Here is a 16070-nt window from a genome sequence, read left to right as displayed (position 1 = left end):
GTATGAAAGTGTTTGGAAACGTTTTTATTTTCTTGGCATCACTCTGGAATGGCAGTGGCATATGTGTATAAATCTTTCAGAAGGCTGCCATGCCATTTTTTTGTCGGGAGACGGAGGCAGAGCTTCTAAATGTATAATGAAAAAGTCCGAAAGACACTTAGAAAGCACTTTGATGGATGTTTGGTGGCTTTGGCTGAATCCACCACATAGTAATATGTGCTTTCAGTGAGTGATTCATAGATTTACATTTCTCCTCACAAGCAAACAACCGCATAATACTTTAAATCTGTTTCATATGACAATAACTCAGCAGGAGATGGCCTGGTCTTCGGCTCCACTATTCTCTCTTCTTCACTTCCTGTTGTTTTTTTATCCTGTAAGAACTTGTGTAGTTGTTTTGCATGAGTTTGAATTTAAGCTGCGCCTAACAAGAGTGGAGCTTTAAGGATGCTGCTCCTTTAAGAGCTCAGTTGTCACGGCGCCAGAGGAAAGTGATAAGAGACAAGTCCCGTGGGCTGTGATTTGACAGGAGGAAGGCAGTGTGATTGTGTTAACAGGCACTTCCAATAACAAATTACCTCATAGTTCCTTAGTTCACAGCATAATAATTCTAAAGTACAAAACCTTGATGGTACTTAATTTTGTATATTATTTTCCACTTTATTTGCATTGTTGATTTATGGTCATCACAGCACATGGTTAGCCTATATTTTCACCATTGGGGAAAAAAAAAGTCCCAGCAAGATTTCTGTATCTCCAAAGGTTAAAAAACTGCAGTTACAGCATCATGATATTACTGTGAGGCTAAGTTCTCTGGGGAATGGCCCTGTGTTTCACACTGCTGTGTCAATAGTTTATTCCTGCAGCTTTGGTTATCAAGTTTAGATTCAAGGACACGAGGGGCAGAATTGCAAACGTAGTTCTTCAGACTTTGACGGAGGTTGTAGCTCCTGTTCACCAAATGCACGGTGGTCTTCATGTAGGAAAAAGGCAGTTTCTTCCTTAACAATGCCTTTATGCACCTACTGTGTTTATACCGCGTCGAGGTGTGGCCCATCCTTGCAGTTCGCCCGAGCTGCAGACGCAAGACACACACGGTGCCAGACTAAACATGGAGCTTACGTGGGAGTCATCCAGGGGCAGCTTGAGAAGAAATGCTAGGTCATGGGGTGTGTCGAGGAGCGTTAGGGTGGCAGTGGTTCCTTGGCCCCTGAGCAGATGGCCTGTAGGAAGCCTATTGACGAGAACAGAGGACTAAGGGGAAGAGGGAGGGAGAGTTCAGGCTGGGCGCAGTGGTTTGCAACTAAAAGGAAGACTTGTCTGTCTTGTTGTTCTCCCAAAACAGTCGCACAATACTGTAGTTCAAGTCACAGCAGAAGGCGAGGGTGTGTGTCTTTTAGGCGTGTGTGTTATTACGCCTTTTAGTCTTTCATACCCACAACCCTGCTCTGTGAGAATGAAGTTTGCGAGAAAGGCGCTAAAAGAAAAGCAGTCACTCTGACAAGTTGGACAACCAGCTTAATGCTGACTCCTAGTGTTGTCGGCAGCTGCTTTCTTGGTCTTTACTCCAGAGAGAGCATTGTTTAGTTACTCTCCATTCAGGTAAAGGTACTAATAATCATTTTACCTTTTTACTTTCTAGCTACTAGATGCAAGACAAACAGGAAATTGAATAAGAAACATGCCTGTTTTCCTGCAGGTGCTTAAGCAAATGCTTGGAGTTGGATCAGTCTTGTACAGTTGACCATGCATCCATAAGCACTATCAGCTTGGATTTGTCTAGGGTCCATCCATGTGATAGCCTGGTCCTACCAGACTCTCGTACATTTAATTTGTACAGAGAGTCTGGCCACTCTCCATTGAGTAACTTCCTTGAAGGCAGGTACTCTCTTGAAGTTTAAAACTATTGGATCTGCCCAGAGCCACTCTGGATCTGCCATAACCAATCGCTAACATTTGGTCGTGACGTATGTCATGCGCATGTGCAACAAGAGGGGAGACCGACAACTATCGGCTTATATTTAGCATTAGCATCGCTAGCGTTAGCCTTAGCCAACTCCTTCACCACTAACGGAGCGAGCTGGAAAATCTAACTTTTTCCGAACCCTGTGGGGAGGAGGTCCACAACATCATGGCCACCAACAAAACTCAGCAAAGATTGTTCTTGCTCGGGCTTTAACTGTTTGGTAGCGTTGCTGCCACAACGGACCGAATGGCTTCGCTCGCATCTTTCTGGCGCACTTCCTTACGTCATCGTTCTCAGCCACTCCCTCTGATCGCTGATTGGACCGCCAAATATTTGGCCGGAGAAAACCCAAGAATATACCGTGAACCCAGAGCTTACTGAAGGGAAATGAAAATTGAGCGGAAGTACGTAGGAGGGTGGAGACAGGCTATCCATGTGAACCCTGGCCCCAGTTCAACTAGTACGACATACCTGGAAATAATCAGTGTGTTACTGGCATAAAGCGGCTTGGATAGGTGGGTTCAGGGTTATAGTGCCAAGACCATTACTCTCAGTATCAGTACTGCTTTAACTTATGACGAGCGAAGCAAGTGTTTGGTTAATCCTCTGATCAGCTCAGAGTGCTGGTTCAAGTTCATTACCAGGCCTCCGGCCAAGATTCCACTGTACTTTCAAGTGCTCATTCTAAACAAAGAAGGAGAGAATAATTTTCTTGTGTGGCTCCTTGTTACATTTGATTTTTTTTTTTTTGTAACATTAGTCTGGATCTTTGCCCTGTCCTTAAACGTCGGGATCTGGTGCCTCATATGCTTTACATTTAAACAATTCAAGTCCCCCTGGAATTTCCCACCTAACTTCATGTATTAAACACACTCATTTACTTTAGTCAGCCAACACGATTTAATCTCGACACACAGTCAAGGTGCATTCAAGCAGGAGCAGATGAACTCTTAATGCTGCAGATCACTTAATCCTTAAGGTTAGGGCTTTTGGCAGGGGGTGTTTACACTGTAACCTTACACAATCTTTACATGTGCTGCGAGGCTTAGTGGAGTTAACACTATCTGAAAGCCTTCCTGGAGTGTGAGCTACATGAATGTAAGTGGGTTATATTACACACACAAGACAGTCACACTGCTTCGCAGAAGATGCCTGGTGCCTTTGCGAAGGGTGCTCCTCAGCCGTTTCTGGTTTATGATCCTGCCCTCGGACAAATTTGGCGGTGACGAGTGGGGGGAAAAAAAAGGAGCAAACTAGGATTCCAAGGTTTAAAAATAAACAGACGGGTAAACTGTAGCCGGCTTTCAAAAACGTTCCCAACCCCGATCAAAGACGACGTCATTTACTTGCGGGGAGGTGGAAAAATGCTACGAATGTTTGGTTTGGATGGCCGATTGAGGAGAGATTTGGGGGGTGGAGTGAATTTTTTAACTAGTATAATACTGTAGAGCCAGGGTGGCACTACTGTACTCTGCTGTCTTGTTTAGTACAAAGCTCGGTTGATGTGATACTACTGGGAACTTGGTTGGAGTGAAGTTCATTGTTTGATACTTTAGGGCTGCATCTGAATATTTTTTTTTCCAAACCTGCCAATAAGATCAACGTTTTGAGAAAATCTCAAGTAAAATTTCAGATGCGGTTTCTGTATGCCTGGCTTTGTTTGTCTCAGTGAGAAACAAGTATGGCTGCCTACTAAACACTGTCTTCTACCAAATGCTGTGGATCAGGTCTACTCTTTAACTGGCACACCTGTTATCAAACACGGCGCTTATTACAGTAAATTACAGTCCTGTAGAAAGAGACTGAGCACTAAGTCAACTTCTCTCTCTGTGTTTCAGATGAGCCAGACGACAAAGGGATTGAGTTTATTTGAGCAATGAGGCGGAGGGAACCTTGCACATAAGAGTTCCAATCTGAGAAGAGACTTTCAGACAGGTGAGTCTGTGGCCTTCATATCTGGTTTGTCAATATTATTATGCTTGATTGAATTTAAAACGTGTCCCCTGGTATACACAGTCAAATCTGTCAATTCTCCTTTCACCATAGCTAACAACTAGAGATGGATTTTCAAATATATTGGTCCTTTCAAATGTTCATTATTTAAACCTGATTCTTTTATTACAGCACATTCACCTAGGGTTTGTGTTCATGTTGTGGATAGGTTTTTCTTAATCTACTTGGTGTGCTATTCCAAAGACTTGAAGAAAGTTGAAGGTATTTACCTATTATGTAATCACAGACAGCAGCAGATGCAGTGCTGTCTCTTACTGCCAAGAGTGTTCCAGCACTTTATCTGTTATAGCATTAACCCTGTAATGAAATGTCTTTCTGGTCACGGCTCTCCGTCACTAATGTAAGAGTGTTGTGGACAGCCTGGAAGTGATTTCACATTGTCCTGAACTCTTTCACACAAAACAACAATGAGAACATAAAGCCTGTTCCTCTGACTTGACCTTTCTATAGAAAGAATGGAAGAATGTAGTAAAATGAGAGACCATACAGATTAATGACCAGATGTGATAGAATTACTTATAGCTATTCTCTTTTAAGAGACATAATGAAGATATTAGACCTGCTGCTGTTTTACTCTGGAAACAGTCACTGTGAATTTAACAATTACGTGTGTGTATGGTATGGTTTTATGGGAGTGTAGTCATTATTGTTTATGAGTAATAATTTAATTTTATGTCTCTGGTGAGCTGGCATTAAGTCATACCATGTCATATGCCGTATGTGTGAGTACCGTGAATTTTCCAGTAGCATAATGCCAGTGACATTATGTTTTTTTTCTTCCCTTTTTTATTTTCTCCAGGCAGCAATGGGAAATTCAGAGAGCCAATATAGCATCCAGGGCCCCAAGGGCACCAGCTTTGTCTTCCCTGGGAAACCGAAGCCATACTCACTGAAGCTACGCTCAGCCAAAGATGGCGCTTTGTCGCCCCATACCTGGTGGAAAAGTGCCCCAGTGGGCTCAGGCTACAAGGCCAGGTGTGTTGGCCGTGGCTGTCTGTCCCCTCCTAAAAGCCGCCCGCCTTACTCCCCTAGGCACTGTGACTACGTCTCAAAGGGGACGAGGGGCAGCCCAAGTCAGCATCGCTGGCATCGATCGCCTGGATGTGGTATACGAAGGCGGCATATGTCAGATGAGTACGGAGATAATCCATATGGGGCTGATCTTAATAGGAGCACCCTGAATGGAAACAGTGATGAGCATGAGGCTTTAGAGGAACAGAGCAGCCCACGGGTGGTGATCAAGAAGGATGGCAGTCTCAGGGTGGAGTTCACCAACACCTCGGGCAATCCCCTCCTCCTGGACGAGGCTTCTGGCCCGGTACAACTCCTCAAGTTCTCTCCCAACCTGGAGTCTGCCTCCACTTCCAGTCTGCCTGGTTCAAGTGGTAGTAGGCAGGACAGCCACCCCAGCGGTCCACCGCCGGCCTCTACCTCGTCTACGGCGAGGACCAGCAAGGGAAGCTCACTGAGCTCTGATGGCTCCTGGTATGACTCTCCCTGGGGGCCCAGCACAGAGCTGTGTGAGCAGGACCAACCTTGCGCTGCCAGCAGGACACTAGTCCACTCCCCCAGCCATCAGCTTGACTCCTTCACTGAACAGTCTCCCCCTGTGTCCATCACAGACCTCTACAAGGACTCCACAATGGCTGCCACCTTTCCCACAGCCAGGGACCTGTCCTCCCACTTGCAACAGCCTCCACCAGGCCAGAGGGCACACAGAGCCTCTTTTGCATCAGTTCTGGATGTGCCACTGGAGGAAGAATCTCCCGAGGCCTGCCAGTACTCATCATACACCCTGCCCTGTCGCAGGCCCAAAGCTCACACCATGAGCGAGGATCTGGACCAGTATCCTAACCAGGAGCAGGCTGGACCTGATTCTGGCTTCCATAAGAAAGACTCCATCAAAAACCGCATCAGGCGCTTCAGTGACTGGACAGGAAGCCTGAGCCGCAAGAAAAGGAAGTCTCAGGTAAGCTTGGCCAGGATGGGCTCCAGGATCACATTGATTTAGTTTTGTGCTCAGCACTTTTTTTAATGATTTACACTCCTTTATCACTCACAGGGTTCATTCAGGGATCTTATCAACCCGGTATGTAAAACAATAGGTTGCAAAAATGTGGTGTTTGTAGTCGCCCCATAACTTATAGCCCTCCATAGTTTAAGCACACAATAGATACATGTATCACCCTTTTATTATGGTCTTCTGTTGTTGCCTCACTACTAGTCTTTAAAGCTGCAGCTTATTAGGCAGGAGATGGCATCAGTAACAGCCACGCACAGACAGTTTCCTGTTTGGCAAGGTTTATTTGATCACGAGCCACAGTGGTGGTCTTGGCATGGCCAGGAACCTACCGCCGTCCTCTGGTCCTTAGCACCGCAACACCAGCTGTCCGGAGACAGGGCACAGTGGGGTGGCACAAAATTAAATTTGTAAGGCAGCCAGCGCTGGGTCTTGTTTGTTTTTGTGAGGATGGAACAAAGATTAAAGGTACTTGCTATTACAATGTGTAAGACATGGATCCTCCGAGGAAGAGAAGTCCAGGGCTGATGTACAGGGTTCATGATGACTGTATCTGGGTGGGTACATCTGAAGTATTATTGCGTACTGATTGTTTGTAATTAGTTGTTGAATGTACGGTACTTGTTGCATGTTAATGTGTTTAGCTCTTTTGTTTGCAGTCAGATGTACATGTAGGCTGCAAGGGTGTTGATTAAACCGAATGGTGTAGGTCATTAGCTCAATTGAATTGCATTTTATTTAAAAAGGTTTTGAAGGTTTCCAGCTTACTGATGGCTGAAAAGTGCATATAAACTGCTACACTAGCATATGAGACACAGAGCAGACAGCTGATATATTTTCCCAGTAGTAAATTGATACTTGTACCGTACAGGCAAGGGTCAGAGGAGAGGTTGAAAATAACCACAGCTTGTCTGCATGTTTCATGCACATGATTTAAAGAACCATGTGATTTTGTCCTAGAAACACTACGTTCCTAATAGCTTTAATTTGATATAAAACATTTGTTGGATCTTAGCCTGAACTCATGTCCCTCTCTGTCTTTGAGGCTTGGAAGCGATTGTTTCTGCATTAATTCGTTTAGCTTTGCCTTGTAAAAGTTTTAAGAACGCTGTTTGGGCACTGCCAAGAGAATAGCTGTAAGCCTTTTGAGAGGCTCTGTTCGAGTGAAACTAAATCCTAGCTAAAGATTGAACCCCGCCTCTCCTCTAATGTTAATGAATGACTTATGGTTGTTCTGGTTGTTGTGTGGTGCAGACTTTCTGGGCTCCCCTCCATGGTCCTTAGAGAGTAAATCTGCTAATAGGGATTGGTGTTCAGTCAGTTGGGTCTGACAACAAATCAAAGGACAAAATAGAACAATTGTTGTATTCAGATGACATTTTCTTCTTTGCTAGAGGAAGAATTTGTGAGCTTCTCCTTGTGCTTTAAACAGCGGATAAGTTTGAGTGAAATATATGAGATACTTTGCCTTGATGCTGTCACTCCTCCCTGTAGTGACAAATACGCATTAGACTGACAGTATTCACTTTAAGTGTTGCACAGCTTTCACTTTACATTAGTAATGTCGGCCTCTAAATCTCCTGCTTGCAATAACACCATGTTAGCTATGGCCATGTGTTGGCGCTTGACTGTTAAGAGGGCATACTAGCACCCACAGATTTACTTCAGTCTTTCAGAAATAAGGCTGATAGAACACAGTTTTTACAGAAATGTGATTCATCAAGGAAAATAGAATCCATTGTCAGATCCGGGTATTGTTGACAAATTTTAACAAGTTGGACATAGTTTAATTGGACAAGAATCAGTGATTGATGCCTAAGGTTCTCCTTCTTTGTGACTGACAAGGCCTGGTCTTCAGACTGTATTTCCTTTGTTTTCCCGGAGGCCATTTTGTTGACTGCCAAACCTCTGCGGCATATATCTCCAAGGGCTGTTCCCAGTGCCTCCTTTCAGCGGGTCAACCATAATCAGGAGCACCTCCAGCTCTGGTTCCCCTCCACCTGAACTCCATGGCTCTGTTGTGGGTTTAAAGGTCACGCCGCAACCCTGGTGCCAAAGGCCAAGAACCTGCTTGTAATGAAAAGCAGCTGGAAGAGAACTGGGAGAGGGTGGGCACATTCGGGCTTTGTCAGTTAAAGAAAATTAGGGAAAGCTGGAAAAGACACACCCTGTGCTCAGTACACACTGTGTACTACACAAATACTGTGTGTTTCATGGTGACAGGTGGACGTAATGGTTAAACAAAGGCTGCCTGTCCTCAACTGAACACTGTGGGTTTAAAGAGTTCATTGCTGCCTTGTAGCTAAACAGGATCACTAATCACTAAAACATTACCTTATTTATTTGCTGTAATTTTCTATATAAGCAAATATTTTATACATGCTTTTAAGCACTCTTCTAGTCTTTTGCGGATGATTTTGGCACATTATAATGGTTTGCTAAGTATCAACAATAGAAATAGCATTAATAAGGATGGAGAAGACATTGACGAAGCTGAGTGAGACACAGGAACAAACAAGGACGGAGGATGAGCTCCGGCATGACGCGATATACTTTGTCTGCATGTCGAGAGCACTCCAATCTGTTGCCAGGGGCAGAATCAATGCTGCAATCTAGTCAAGTGTAAGTAGGTTGTCAGTAGGTATGAAAGAGCGCAATTTCATCAAGTGTTCATTTGGGGAGTTGGGAAGCCACAGCAGACCTCAAATGATGTGAAATTGTCTGAGCCTGAAGGGTTCCAACCTCCCAGGTGCCAGCACAGGAAATTTGTCCCACTTTCTCAGCCCTCGCAAAAGATTTAGAGACTGTAATGCAGACTTTGAAGTAGGTACGAGTGGTTTGACTAGAGTTTTTACAAAAGTTTCTCCTGCACTTTTGCGGTGCCTTGGGGCTAATTGAAAGGAACACAGTTTGAGCTCTGCTGTATATACAGAGGTGTGTACATCTGGGAGCGAACGTGGTGTGTTTTGCATATATATATCTATATATATATATATATAGATATATATATAGATATAGAGATAGATAGATAGATAGATAGATAGATAGATAGATAGATAGATAGATAGTTTGGAACAATAATTCTGTTCACTTTTTTGTAACTCTCCATACCAGCCCAATACATCCAAATGTGACCAATCAATTAGACCAGCGATCTTCAACAGGGGGTCCGGGATCCCTGGGGGGTCCTCAGAGTTGCTACAGGGAGGCCACCAAATTACTGATCGATGGTTTAAAAAGAAAATATGTCTGAAAATATACATTCACATGAATCCAACATATTATTAGTAAAGATGAATCTTTTTTTAATGTACACAACATTGATGATAGGACAAATTTTTTTTGACAATTTTTATTTTAAAAGCTTAGGTATTGTATGCACCATAAAAAGGTATGTGTAAAGGCGGTTACACTTTACTTGAAGGTATCTACATAAGAGTGACATGACACTGTCATGAACCCCTAACCATAACTTGTCAAGACAAAAACCGAATGACACTTACTAAAAGAAGCATTATGTCGTAAATGTTTATGACTTGTTTATAATGTTTATGACACGTTCATGACAGAGGCATGTCACTCTTATGTAGCTACCTTCAAGTAAAGTGTAACCGTAAAGGCTTTAGGCCGCCCTACACGTTATTGTAGGCCCAGTTTAATATGCAACTACATTTTATACAATATATGTAGTAGGGGGTACCTGCTCCATCTCTCTTTCAACTAGGGCTCCTTGAAGACCCCTGAATTAGACTCTTTTTAGTAGTTTAGTTGTCATAAAAATCCCATCTTCCCCCCCCACATGGTCTGTCCTTCCTCTAGTTTTACTCATCTCAACTTGTTGTGCCTTATCAGGAGACTAGGTACAAGGACCTGAGCGATGCCTTCGATAGTGGGGTTGATGGCCTGACTGCAGACACCAGCTCCCCCTCTCAGGTCTCGAGCGTCCTCTGGTTCCCCAGAGCCTCCAGGGCCCAATCATCAGGAGCCATTCACCAAACAACCAGTGACGCCCTCCGCCAGAATATCTATGAGAACTTCATGAGGGAGCTGGAGACTGGCACTGGACAGGGAGGAGGGGGAGGTGGTGAGAGGAGAGACCCATCCACGGGCACTGAAGAGGGGGAAAGCAGCAGCGAGTCGGCCGAGGGCTCCCTGGAGCAGCTGGATCTGCTGTTTGAAAAGGAGCAGGGGGTGGTCAGACGAGCCGGCTGGCTTTCTTTCAAACCCCTCATTACTCTGCACAAGGACAGGAAGCTGGAGCTGGTGACTCGCCGCAAGTGGAAGCAGTACTGGGTGACCCTGAAAGGTGAGCTTGAACTTGGGAGGAGGAGGTGTGCAAGCAACAATTATGCACTTTGAAATTGAGTCAAAGAATATGCTGACTTGTGGTTTTAAAATAATTCACAAGTAACTGGATTATCCAAGTTTTAGTTCCATAATTCAGTTTTGAGGAGCTGCTGGGTTCCTTTTTTTGTTCTCAGGGTTTTCCTCCTAACAGCAGTCGTGTCCTTGACCACGGCATCACACTTGTCAGAGTAATTGTCCCTTCCTCCCACCCTAAAAGCTTACAGGAAATGATGCTGTTGCTTCTGGCCAAATGGATAAAATTCAGTTCAATTCACCAATGTGTACACATGCTGCTTTTATGACACTGCCGTTAAGTATTTACTGAAGAGCACCTCCTGGAAGTTACAAAAAATAAAAGGTATAAGCAAGGACACTCTAGGGAGTATGTAAAACGTCTGTGTACTCTGGTCCTGCAGAACTTCATTTGTTAGATGTTTTCACAAGGACATTTTGTCTGTAAAACATTATGTGACAGCTATAAAAAAACCCAAACTTTTACAATCTAGAGAAACTTAGCTTGATGATGTACATTTGCTTGTTTTTCTGCATTACTTACTCATGCACATTTGCATCTGTCTCCTTGTCTGTATGCTCCATCTTTTTCAGGATGTACATTGCTGTTCTACGAGACTTATAGCAAAGGCTCTCCGGAGCAGGAGCTGTCACCTCGCTATGCTCTCCTGGCCGAGGACAGCATCGTCCAGGCTGTCCCCGAGCACCCCAAAAAGGAGAATGTCTTCTGCCTCAGCAACTCGTATGGAGACGTCTACCTCTTCCAGGTGAAGCGCGTCGGTTAACACACTGCTTTTGATAGGTTCCTTTGAGATTTGGTGCTGATAATTGGGAGAGTCAAATCATCAGTGATAAATCTTATGAATGTGTTTCATGGTGTCCTGGATGACAGATGACAGACTTAAAAGGGAACAAACAGAAGTATGCAGCATGATCTTGCAGTGCACAGTTGCAGTAAATGGTTGTAGTAAAATTTTACCAGACATGCACCTTTTAGCTTCCCTTCCCTGGAGTGTAGCATGTGAAATGACAAATTTTGGCATGTGCGAGACTTGCAAGCAAAGTGCCCTAACTTTCCAGCTAAGGGGTCCGACAGTACATCCTATTTGCCCGTTGTGTTTACTGACCTACATATCACTTTTAAATTCATGCATACCGTTGGCTCTTTCTGTGTAGCCCCCTCCATTACAAGCTTCCCAGACTGCAGCATGTCGCGGTGTACAGACCTACATCTAATAAAATAGTTCTATGTGGAGCTGACATAGCTCCAGAGGCAAGCAGAGAGAAGATCAGCTCTGTAGCATGAAGATAGCCTGGGTTTCATCCTTTTCTTTCCACTCACATGGCCTGTTGAACATGAGTCATTCTCAATCTAAAGGGACTTCAACCGATTTCTCAATCGACGTGCTGCCTCCGAGTGAATCTCCTTATAAAGACAGAGAGTTAATTATGAAAGGGCTTATTAACAGGGAAAATGTGTGTTTGATTTGTGCAACAGTTCATAACCTGTGCTTTCTCATAAAGACACCGTTAATCAAGTTATTTTATTGATCCAGCAAAGCCCAGCTTGCCACCCAATGATGTTATTGTGATATATGGTAGAATAACACAAAAGCAGTGCTTTTGGCAATCCTAGCAGAATTATCAGGCTATCTCTGAATCCAGCTTGTAACGGGAATATTGGTCTTGCTACTTCATCAAATGGAACTCCCTGTCCCTCTTTGTCCTTCCAGGCCAGCAACCAGACTGACCTGGAGAACTGGGTGACAGCCATCCATTCTGCCAGTGCTTCGCTGCTGGCCAAGCGCCAGGGGAAGGAGGATACGGTGCGCCTGCTGCGGAGCCAGGTCCGCGGCCTGCTGCAGAAGATCGACATGGACGGGAAGATGAAGAAGATGGCCGAGCTCCAGCTGACGGTGGTCAGTGACCCCAAGAACCGCAAGGCAATTGAGAACCAGGTGGGGACACAGTGACACATTAGTTGAATTGACTGTAATTTATAGCAGCATCACTGAGACTATTGGAGGCCTCAGTCACATTTTACACTGCATTATACACGTCATGCCCTTGGGACAAATTTCACAGAAAATCTGCTGGGTTACTTTACAGCATTGATAGATCAGGTGGCATTAAGCATGCTCTTGTAATGCTACATTTGGATCTTTAGACTGTCGTTATTCCATGCGATACACATGATGTGCCCTACTTAATTTTACTGATTTTGTGACTGTGGTGACAAGACTGTGCTTTATTTTTGTCTGTGGGTGGGTGAAGTGGCCTAAATGCACAAGTCCCCAAACGCATTGCGAGGGGCCCAGGGGAGCAGCTCGCTCCCCGAGCATCAGATTGAGATTCCAGATGTTTCCTGGTAATGGGCTCTCAACATGCATTATCCTCTTCCTCCTCCTCACAGCCTGGGGGAGAGTCCAAAGCACCCAGCGCTGTGCTATAGCCTACATATAGCAGATTACTGATGGGTATAAAAAGCACATAATCTATATCTTAGCAAGAACCCAAATATGTATACTAGTAATTGCTGTTTGCCTTGGAATGTGGGGAAATCATTTTTTAAAATTTTTTAACCTGTGATGCTGGTGGTCATTGACTTAAAGTGCCTCTTACTTATGCTTTTCTACCTCTGCGTAGCCACGTGTGTTAGTGTTTCATCAGCTGCTTATGTCCATGTGTGCTGACTGCTGCTACTCTAGAAAAGCAAAATTGATACTTATTGGAAGGGCAGTTATTTGGTCTTTAGTTAAAGTGCCTTAGTGGAAATATGAGTTGTTATTATGAAGATCAAGCAAGATAGAAGCAGAACAGCTCACTTCGGTAATCACCGATGGAGATGTCACTGCCTGACTTCCTGCTTGCGTCTGTTTCCAATTAGCCAATATGCCACTTCAGAGTAGACAAAGAGACAGACAGGGTTGGAGTCAATGATAGGGTCAGAGGAGTATGGGACAGGACTCTGATACAGGCGCCCAGAGGCTGATGATAGATTTGAGGTTTCGTGGGGTTGTCTAGCACCAACAGGGCACTACTTTGATCTACCCTACCCCCACCCATGTCTACTGAAATCAGTGCCAGTAGACCTCTTTTGAAGACCGGCGCCCCCCCTTTCACACACTCATGCACACGCACACACACACACACACACACACACACACACACACACACACACACACACACACACACACACACACACTGCGATCAAGTTGCATTGAAAGACTTATTATGCATCAGGGCTTTTACAGAGAGACAGGGGCAGATGTTAAAGAGGGGAAATAAGAAAAGTCTTACGTCTGCAAAGCTTAATGGCTCTGAAATGAATGTAAATAAGTTGTGCATGCAGGCTAGATGGGCCCAAACATGCCTCGCTTTTCATTGATGTTGGTTGATTGTCTCACTCATTCATGTCTTCTAGATCCAAGAAGCAATAGACTGCATATAGGCCCTCATCAGTGATGCACCACTAGCATGAATCAACTCAAATTGTATGCACAGGACTATTTTAGAACATCCCTGAATAAAGACGTGGATATTTGACTGTTGACTAACAGATCCAGATGGCATGCAATTTAGAAGCATGCTTGGATCTTGTGTAATGTTGTACATAAGACATGAGTTTTCCCAAAGTAGCAACTCTCCTAAATTTGTCTTTGCTTTTGAGGAAGAAGCTTATCTGATTTACTCAGTAATGCCTCCTTCCCCATCTGAAGTCATCTTCAAACCACTGAGTGAAATTAATGCATAGTTCCTCCAGAACACAGTGTTACTTACTTACTATCAGAGGATTTATGTACAAGGTCTTTGAGTTCAGGTTCAGTAACACTTAGAATCAGGACCTGATAGGAAGGTATTTAAACAAGTCGGGAAAATGTGAAAGGAGTACAAATGTCATTAGCTTCGGGGATCCATGCTAATATATGACTACCATTATCCCAATAAGTAAACACACCTTTAGTTGTTTTATTCGTTTTGTCATATTTTATGTAATGTTAACGTTAGTTGTGTACGCAGGGCTCCAGACTGCGACCAAATGCTATGGCATTTTGCGACCATTTTTGAGACGGTGGGAGAGATTTTTTAAATGTGACCTGCAAATTTGATGACTGTTTTTATTTTTTTATTTCATGTTCAAAAGGAGAAGAGAGTGAGTCTGCCATTCAGAGTTGGCCAATGTGTGTGAGAGGGGGAGTATGGAAGTAAATCTGTTTCATCAGATTTTGAAATTAAAAAGCCATTGAATTTCTAGCACTGAATAGTTATACATTGTATTTTGCATCTAAATTTGGTATATTGAATTTTGGATTCTGAATTTATGAACTTAGAAAAATAAAGGTGAGAATTAGTTGTTGAAAATTTGAAGAGTAAAATTTTAGAGGCAAAAAATTCAGATACATAATTTGAATGCATACATATTCAGTGCTAGAAATTCAATGGCTTTTTAACTTCAAAATCCGATGAAACAGATTTACTTCCATAGAGGAAGATCCGTGAGTCAACTATCGTAGCTTCTCACACCGCAAATGCTGTTGCTACCATGTTTCCGTGAAAATTATGACGTTGCAGTCCATAATACATTTATGAATGGTGATCCGCGGCCGGAGATCATCCATTTTGTTTGCTAAAGAACGTATGTCACTGCCCGATGTGAGTCGAGTGCAGATGTGAGTCGCGCATGCGTCACTTTGCGACAAGTAGCCTACAAGATGCTAACGACTTTTTGAGCTAACGCACAGTCTGTGAGCTAACGTTAGCAATCAAACAATCATAGATAGCTAAAACGTTTTTGAATGACTGCTGCTGCTGGCTACAAGTTAGCAGTCAAACACAATAAAGGCTGTCGCTTAATGGCGTTTTGAGCTAACGTTAGCAATCAAACAGTCATAGATAGCTACAACGTTTTTGAAATTATTACCATCTTCTGTTATTGTATGTAAAGAGAAACGTTTATTATTTTATAGATTTCACAAATTTCAGTATGACACGTTATGCCGTAAACAGTTTAAATCTGAGCATGCGCGACTCACATCTGCACTCGACTCACATCGGGCAGTGACAACGACAACTGACATGATTTCAACCACATTTCAACGTTGAAGGTTGGTCATGTGCCGGCTGGGTATGATATCTCCAAAACAATGGCTGGTAATTATAGTAGGCTACATAATAAAACGGTGCAACTTTTTACGGCAACTGTGACCACAAGTGACAATTACGGGATAATGCTAGCTAAGCGCGTAAACATAGTGTAAAAGTAGCACAAGTAGAGAGCAGTCATCAAGTTAGCATTAGCTAGCTTACATTAACCACCAAAAGCTGCTGGTCATACTAGACCAAGTAAGGCTGTAGCTGCAGGATTCCAAAGTAGAACAAGGGTGCATTTTTTGTTGCTTATTGCAAATTCAACTTTTCATTGGTAAAAGGAAAAATACATCACTTATTCTTCAAAAAGTTGCATAGTCTCACTTAAATAGGAGCATGGGCAAATGTTCCACCAAAGGACATAACTCCAAAACTTTTGTGACTTTGTAGTTATTAATATTTTTCAAAATTTAACCATATTGATTTTCCAATTTGATATGTGCCGTTCTTGGTTTGCAAAGGACTAATGCCTTTTCAAATATTTAAATAACTGACATGCGAAAATGCAAGGGCATTTTTTTTACCAAAGCATGTAGATTCCTAGCAGTTGTCCTCGTGGTCCAA

The 16070-nt window shown here is 43.4% G+C and overlaps 1 protein-coding gene across 9 annotated transcripts in view; it reads left to right on the top strand.

The window, feature by feature from the left end:
* Positions 1 to 16070, top strand: part of tiam2a (TIAM Rac1 associated GEF 2a) — a 75780-nt gene that overhangs the window by 17491 nt on the left and 42219 nt on the right. For 6 of the 9 annotated variants that reach the window (XM_035994705.1, XM_035994703.1, XM_035994704.1 and 3 more), the window contains exons 2-7: positions 3805 to 3901; positions 4779 to 5948; positions 6042 to 6068; positions 9852 to 10305; positions 10953 to 11125; positions 12092 to 12316. In XM_035994705.1, coding sequence (XP_035850598.1) covers positions 4785 to 5948; positions 6042 to 6068; positions 9852 to 10305; positions 10953 to 11125; positions 12092 to 12316 — 2043 coding nt within the window. In that variant the 5' untranslated portion in view covers positions 3805 to 3901; positions 4779 to 4784. Of the gene's footprint in view, positions 1 to 3086; positions 3233 to 3804; positions 3902 to 4778; positions 5949 to 6041; positions 6069 to 6387; positions 6557 to 9851; positions 10306 to 10952; positions 11126 to 12091; positions 12317 to 16070 lie in introns of those variants that run through there. The other 3 variants (XM_035994702.1, XM_031288685.2, XM_031288686.2) reach the window with 3 other exon arrangements.

This window comes from Sander lucioperca, chromosome 18 (genome assembly GCF_008315115.2).
Source record: "Sander lucioperca isolate FBNREF2018 chromosome 18, SLUC_FBN_1.2, whole genome shotgun sequence".
Taxonomy (NCBI): Eukaryota; Metazoa; Chordata; class Actinopteri; order Perciformes; family Percidae; genus Sander; species Sander lucioperca.
The sequence above is the reverse complement of the archived record's forward strand: the minus strand, read 5'-3'. Positions and strand labels throughout refer to the sequence as shown.